Below are 7994 nucleotides of genomic sequence, written 5' to 3'. Positions count from 1 at the left end.
CACCTCCCTGGGTGACCCCGGTTTCCCCTCCCTGGGCCGGCCTTGGCCACCCTGTGGGCCACCCCGGGGACAACCACCTGGGCCGATGTGAGAGCCGCGGGCCAGCGCCATGGCGGGAGTTGGTGGTGCGTGTGAGGAGAGATGGAAGCAGCTGCTCGAGGAGGCCACCAAGCTCCACGATGCCTGCGAGGACGCGGCCCTTGCCTGGGCCAGGCACCAGCAGGACAAAGCCACTGCCCAGCAGCTGATGGTGGCCCTGGACAGGGATGAGGAGGCCTCAGCGGGGGCTGCGCACGGTGCCGGGTGGCGGCGGCCACCAACGAGGCCGTGGAGAGGCTGTGGTGGCCACCAGGCCGCGAGGGCGGCCATCAGAGGAGACATTGGGCAGAGGTGGCCCTGGGGCCGCTGGAACACTTGGTGGCCGCATGTGACGAGGCCTCCATGCTTATCAGTTACATGGAGTCCCAGCTCAAGGAGATCAAGTGAATCCTGGAGGAGACAAATGACTCATCCCCCGATGTCCCCAAGGCCTTGGTGGCCAAGTAGCCAAGTTTGAGTGGCAGTGAGAGGCCAGTGCCCGCCTGGCCATGCATCACCTGCTGGGACACTTGGGGACATTCACGACCTCCTCTTGAGTTCCTACGGTGGCCCAGGTGGCCCCGGCAGCTGCATGGTGGCCAAGCAGTGCCAAAAAGCCATTGAGGAGATCCCAAATCTGCTGCAGGGACAACAAGGTCACTGCTGTGACATCACCGGGGCAGTGGCATCATTGGGGAAATCACTGCTGCCACCTTTTCCCTCTCCCCTCCCCACACGGTATTTGAGACAAGTCTGGGGAATTTTCTGGGAATTTTCATTGAAATTGTCCCAAATCCTGATGGGAATTCCTGGGCTGATGTCACCAGAAACACTCAGGACACTCAGGGAGGACACTCAGGGACACTCAGGGACAGGGGTGACTGAGTCCCCTCAGCTGCTTCCAGCTCTCCACTGCGCCTCCACCACAGCCGGGTCATAAATGACAATTTAATAACTGCTGGAAATTCTGCATTGGCTGCTGTAATCTGCATTGGCTTTTGCAAAAAAAAACCCTTTCACAAGTATTCTGCTCTGGTACTTGATTATTGATTATTGGTAATCCATTGTGGCTGCTCGTTGGTACAATATAATCGATCCGTTTATCTGTGCAGCCAATTTAATGGCAGTGTGATGGTCCCCTGGGGCTCGGTCCTGTCTCCCACTCCATTATCAGCCAGGATCCCCCCGTTATCACCAGGGCCCCTACCCCCAATTTACCAGAGCACCCCCCCGCACTGGAATCCCCCCATTCACTGCCTCCCCCCCCCTTTACCGACCCCCCAAAGCGCTGGGACCCCCCCGTCCATGACCCCCCCCCCCCCCCCCCAGTGCGCCAGGACCCCTCACTCACCGCCCCTACCCACCCAGGGGACCCCCCTACCCCCGACTCCCCAATCCATGGGTTCCCCCACACTCACCAGGACCCCCCCCCCCGGCAACCCCTTGGCCCGCCCCATTGACTGAACCCCCCCGAAACGCCCGCAATCCCTCCCCTCCCCGGGTCCCCCGAGCCCCCGGCCCGCGTTGGCTCCACCCCCCGGGGCCGCCGTTGAGCGGAGCCTGTCAATCAACGCCGATCGGTCTTGTAGCCACGCCCACGGGGGGCGTGTGGTTCGGCCAATGGGGAGCGGCAGAGCAGGGGGAGGCGGGGATTGGGGAGGATGAGGAAAGGGAGCATGGGAAAAGGGGCGGGGCAACGGCCAATGGAGAGCGAGGGGGTGTGCCTAAGGGGGGGCAAGGGGCGGCGATGAATGGGGAGTGGAGGGGCGGGGCCTGGAAGGAAACGAAGCTGGGGGGGGCCATCAATGGGAGGGTGCGAAGAGCAGTAAAAGGGACCCCTTGGGGACATCGGAGGCGGGGGTTTGGGGCCCCCAGGGTTCTCAAATGATCCCAAATTCTGCTGGATCCCAAGGAATGATCCCAAATGATCTCAAATCCCAAATCCTGGATCCAAAAAAATCCCAGATCCTGAATGCTGCTGGATACACAAAACCAATCCCAAACAATCCCAAACCCTAGATACCGAATCCGGCTGGATCCCAAGGAGTAAACCCAAATTATCTCAAATTCTGGATCCCAAGCAATTCCAAAATTACACCAAATCCAGGATCCCAAGCAGTGGTAAATTCCAGGTCCTAATCCTGCTGGATCCCAAGGAATAGTCCCAAATGATCTCAAATCCTTGATCCCAAACAATCCCAAATCCCAGATCTCAAATCCTACTGGACACTCAAGACTAATTCTAAATGTTCTCAAATCCCAAATCCTGTATCCCAAAAAATCCCAGATCCCAAATGCCAGATACCCCAAATCCAATCCTAAAAGATCTCCAATCCTGGATCCCAAACAACCCCCAAGCACTCAAAGATCTCAAATCCTACTGGACACTCAAAACTAATTCTAAATGCTCTCAAATCCCAAATCCTGTATCCCAAAAAATCCCAGATCCCAAATGCCAGATACCCCAAATCCAATCCTAAAAGATCTCCAGTGCTGGGTCCCCAAAACAATCCCAATTCCCAGACCCCAAATCCTGCTGGATTTTCATAAACAATCCCCAAACCAATTCCAAATCAGGGTTCTGGCAGGAAATCAGAGCCCTGGGTGGGGTAAATGGGCCCTGAGGGGGTCAATGGGGTCCTGGAAGGATAAATGGGGTCCTGAGGGAGAACTGGGTCCTGAAGGGATAAATGAAGGCCCTGAGGGGTAAGTGGGGTCCTGAAAGGGTGAATGGGGGTAAAATAGGGTCCTGTCCAGGGAAATCAGGGCCCTGAGGGGTCAGTGGGGTCCTGGCAGGGAAATGGAGCCCTGATGGATGGATCCAGGCCCCGAGGGGTTAAAGCCAGCCCCAAAAGGTTCCCTGAGGTCCTGGCAGGGCCAGTTCTGCCCCTCGGGGGAGGATCAGGGCGTGGGGCCCTCCCTCCTCCGAGCCTCGATGCCCTCTGCCCTCAGAACTTCAGCCGCAGCCTCCGGATGAGGACGGGGATGGAGCCCAAGGTGGGAACCCCAAAACCCCAGGGTCACCCCCAGTGGGCACCCGAGGAGATTTGGGGGGATTTGGGGGGATTTGGTGAAGTTTGGGGATCCCCAGGGCCATGGGTGCGGCTGGGAGGGAAAAGGGAAGTGGAAAGTTCCGGAGTCTGGGGAGTTCAGAGGGGCCGGGGACGGGGAAAGGGGGGTGGGAGTCCCCAGATTTCTGTGGGGATTCAAGTGGAACCCCCCAAATCTCAGCTGGGTACCTGTGAACCCCAAAACCTCCCTGAAGCCTTACCTGGGACACCTGAGAAACCCCAAATCCTTGGGAATTCTCACCTGGGACCCCCCAAACATCATCTGGGAGTCCCTTGGGAACTCACCTGGACACCTGGGACCCCCCCAAATCCTCACCCGGGCAGCTGGGAAACCCCAAATCTTTGGGAATTTCAACTGGGAAGCCCCAAATCCCTGGGGAACCTCACCTGGGAGCCCCCAAACCCCACTGGCGACCTCCCAAACTCCCCCCCAGAATCCCCCAAACCCCTCCCCTACCCCCCTAACCCCCCTTTCCTGTCCCCAGGTGTCCCCCCCTGCCCTCCCTCCCGAGGTGGCCCCAGCAGTGGCCGCACGTGACCGGGCCCTGGAGGCCCTGGTGGCCCTGGCCGAGGCCCTGGGGACACCGGACAGTGTCCCCACGGCACTGGCTGAGGCCGAGGCCGTGCTGAGCCAGGCCCAGGTGGCCCTGAGGGGGCTGGAGAGGGCCCGGGAGGCCATGGTGGCCCCGGCAGTGGCCCTGGGGACCCTGGGGGACGAGGACGAGCAGCGGCTGTGGCAGCTTGGGGCCGTGGCCGAGGCGGCGGCGGCGACGCTGGAGGGCGAGGAGCGACGGGCACGGCGGTGCCAGCACTGGCTGCGGGCTGGGCACGGGCTGACCATGGGGCTGATGTGCTGTGCGGGGCCGTGCGTGAGTAAAAAAACCAGCATGGACCAGTATGGACCAGATTAAACCAGTATAGACCAGTATAAAGCAGTATGGACCAGTACAGACCAGTTTGGATGAATTGGGCTGCAGGCCGGGCATAGGCTGACCATGGGGCTGATGGTGCTGTGTGGGGCTGTGTGTGAGTAAAAACCAGCATGGACCAGTACAGACCAGTATAGAGTAGTATGGACCAGTATGGACCAGTATGGAATGGTATGGACCAGTACAGACCAGTATAGACCAGTTCAGAGCAGTATAAACCAGTTCAGAGCAGTATACATCTTGATAGTACACTGTGGTAGGACTGTATGCTGTGGGTCTGTGCTGCCTCAGTGGGAAACAGTTCAGACCAGTTCAGGCCAGTATAGACCAGTATGAATATCTACAGACCAGTAGAAACTTCCCGCTGCCTGGACCAGTGTATATCAGTTCAGACCAGTATAGACCAGTATAAACCAGTTCAGCAGTATACATCTTGACAGTACACTGTGGTAGGACTGTATGCTGTGGGTCTGTGCTGCCTCAGTGGGAGGCACTACAGACCAGTTCAGACCAGTATGAATATCTACAGACCAGTAGAGAATTCCCCCTGCTCTGACCAGTATAAACCAGTATAATCAGTATAAACCAGCATAGACCAGTATAAACCAGTATAGACCAGTACAGACCAGTATAGACCAGTATAAGGCACTATGGAGCAGTAAGGATCAGTATGAACCAGTATAGAGCAATGGGGACCAGTTCAGACCAGTTTCGACCAGTATGAGCTTCTACAGACCAGGAGGGACTTTCCCCTGCCCTGACCAGTATGGACCAGTATGAACCAGTACAGACCAGTACAGACCAGTACGAACCAGTACAAAGCAGAGGGGACCAGTTCAGACCAGTATGAATATCTACAGACCAACAGAGACTTTCCCCTGCCCTGACCAGTATAGACCAGTCCAGACCAGTATAAACCAGTATGGACCAGTATAGAACAGCACGGGGCAGCAGGGGATGCAGGGAACCAGTACAGACCAGTTCAGACCAGTACAGACCAGTATGGAGCCCTACAAACCAGTAGAGACCTTTCCCTGCCCCGGGATGGGAGACTGGGATTGAACTGGTGACACTGGGGTGACTCACTGGGGTGGTGACACTGGCACAGTGACAATGGGGTGGGGACACTGGTATGGGGACAATGGAGTGGTGACACTGGGAGCACTGGGCTGGTGGCACTAGGACAGGACTGGGGACCCTGGGCTGGAACTGGGTTGGTGACACCAGGGCGGTGGCACTCAGGTGGTGACTGGGACAGAACTGGTGGCACTGGGCTGGAGCTGGGGACAATGGGAGGGGACTGGTGACACTGGGATGGAAATAGTGGGGCAGGACTGGGGGCACTGGGAGGGGACACTGGGATGGGGACATCAGGAAGGGACTGGGGACACTGGGACGGGGTGGGGGACACTGGGATTGAACTGGTGACACTGAGCTGGTGACACTGGCACGGTGACATAGGTTGAGGACAATGGGGCAGTGGCACTGGGCTGGCACTGGGAGCACTGGGCTGGTGGCACTGGGACAGGACTGGGGACGCTTGGCTGGAACTGTGTTGGTGACATTGGGCTGGTGGCACTGCCGTGTCCCTGATGCCACCTGTGTGGTGTCCCTGCAGTGTCCCTGGACTCGGCCCGCGCCGCCCTGGGGGTGGCTGAGGACAGTCACCTGCTGCTGGCCCTGGCCGTGGTGGCCGTGTCCTGCGAGGTGGCCTGGCGGAGCTTGGAGGCATCGCGGCGTCACCTGGTCACCGCTGTGCGCCACCAGCAGGACATGGCCCTGCGCCTGCGGGACCGCGCCCGGCGGGTGGCAGCCAACAGGGCCAGCGCCGAGGCCACCGCGGCCACCAACGAGGCCACCGCGGATGTGCTGGGGCGGCTGGAGGAGGTGACGCAGGCGCTGGGGACGTTGGTGGCCGCTGTACCCGGGACAGGGAGGTGACGCCGTGGGGGACACGGGGACAGGGCTTCCCCAGCGCTGCCCGGGCGCTCGGGGACATCGTGGTGGCCTTGGGGACATCGGGGGAGGGGCACGAGGAGCTGACGCGGAGGCTGGAGGTGGCCCAGGGGGCGCTGGCGGGGCAGGGGTAGGGTGGGGACACGAGGGTGGCACTGTCACCACCGGGGCACGGGGACACCCCGAGGGACGCTGGGGACCTTGGTGCCACCCGTGTCCTTCCCTTGGGGACACCGGGGCTACCCTGACGTCCCCTGTCCCGTTTGGGGTCACCACGATGTCCCCAAAAGGACCCGGTGTGTCCCCCAGTGTCCCCAATGGGACATCAAGGGACTATTGGGCTCCTGTTGGGGACATTGGGACCCTGAGGGGACATGGGGGGGGACATTGGGGACCCGCCCTGGCCCCGCGGGCGGGGGGGGGGGGCGGAGGGGGTGGTGACGTCACCTCGCCCTGCCCCCATCCGGCCGTGCCCCGTTCCGCGTGTGCTCCGAGTGTCCCCCCCTCCCCGCCAGCGTCTCCTGAAGCGTCCCCGGAGTGTCCCCAAAGCGTCCCCGGAGTGTCCCCAGCGGTCATGGAGCCCCGCGAGGTGCGACAATCCCGGCGCGGGGCGGGGGAGGGGACGGTGGGGGAACAGAGGGGACACAGGGAGTGGCAGGAGGGGACAGGGGCGTGGCAGGAAGGGGGAGGTGACAGAGGGCTGGAGGGGACCGAGGGTGGCAGAGGGGACGAGGAGGTGACACAGGGACAGAGGGGACAGCAGAGCCCTCCAGGGAGGGGACAGACAGGACCCTGGGAGGGCACAGGGGCCACCACAGGAGGCCACAAGTGCCACCAGGTCCCTGACACCTCCCCTGTCCCTTCCACAGCTGCTGGAGGCGCTGGTGGCCGTGGTGGCCACCCTGGGCGAGGTGGCGGCCGCTGTGGCCGGGCCGTATGGGGACGTGATGCTGGCCATGTCCCCAGGTCCCTGCAGGCGGCCCTGGGGACCTTCATCGGTCACCTCCGGGACACCTTGGGCCACCAAGGTGTCACCTCCCTGGGCCAGGCCCTGGCTGCCTTTAGGGCCAACCTGGGGGCCACCTGGGCCCATGTGACAGCTGCAGCCAGCGCCTGGAGGGACTCGGTGGCCACGCTCGAGGACAGCTGGGCCCGGCTGGCCCGGGAGGCCACCGAGCTCAAAGATGCCTGCAGGGACACGGCCACCAGGGAGGCCACCACCGCGGCCACCGCCAACACCCGGGCCAGGGACCTGCAGGACAAGGCCACCCGCTGGGAGCCATCTCTGCACAAGCTGGTGGCCGAGGCCTGGCACCTGACACTGGCCACGAACAAGGAGAAGATGGCCTCGGAGGAGGCTGCACGTGAGGCGCGGTTGGAGACAGCCAAAAATGAGTTGGTGGCGGCCACCGAGGCCAGGATGGAGGCTGAGGTGGCCACCAGGGAGGGGGGGGGCAGCCACCAGGGGGGACAGCGGGCAGAGGCGGCCCTGGGGCTGCTGGAGCGCTTGGTGGCCGCGTGTGACGAAGCCACCGCGTTCCCCCGGGAGCTGCAGCGCTGGCTCGGGGACATCGAGGCTGCCCTGAAGGGGACAAATGAGGCGTCCCCCGATGTCCCCGAGGCCTTGGTGGCCAAGGTGGCCGTGGCTGAGCGGCTGTGGGAGGCCAGTGCCCGCCTGGCCACGCGTCACCTGCTGGGGACACTTGGGGACATCCGCAGGCTCCCTGGTGGCCCCGGTGCCCGTGCGGTGGCTGAGCAGTGCCAAAGAGCCATCAAGGACATCCCGAGGCTGCTGCAGGGACAGTGATGTCACCACTGTGATGTCATCGGGGTGGTGACACCATTGGGGACATCGCTGGTGTCACCTGTCCCCTCCCACCGTCCCAGCACAGGATTTGAGATAAATCTGGGGAATTTTCAGGGAATTTTCATTAAAATTGTCCCAAATACTGATGGGAAT

The 7994-nt window shown here is 61.5% G+C and overlaps 1 protein-coding gene across 1 annotated transcript; it reads left to right on the top strand.

Moving 5' to 3' along the window:
* Positions 1-109: 109 nt before the first annotated feature.
* On the top strand, positions 110-6133 carry LOC118700753 (uncharacterized). Its single transcript, XM_036405340.1, has 5 exons — positions 110-296; positions 1668-1891; positions 3031-3075; positions 3635-4018; positions 5697-6133. Exons 1-5 carry the CDS (start codon positions 110-112, stop codon positions 5967-5969), a joined length of 1113 nt encoding a protein of 370 aa, XP_036261233.1. The 3' UTR covers positions 5970-6133.
* Positions 6134-7994: the final 1861 nt, after the last annotated feature.

This window comes from Molothrus ater, chromosome 33, assembly GCF_012460135.2.
Source record: "Molothrus ater isolate BHLD 08-10-18 breed brown headed cowbird chromosome 33, BPBGC_Mater_1.1, whole genome shotgun sequence".
In the NCBI taxonomy this organism is placed as follows: Eukaryota; Metazoa; Chordata; class Aves; order Passeriformes; family Icteridae; genus Molothrus; species Molothrus ater.
This window is presented reverse-complemented; position numbering and strand designations above follow the sequence as displayed.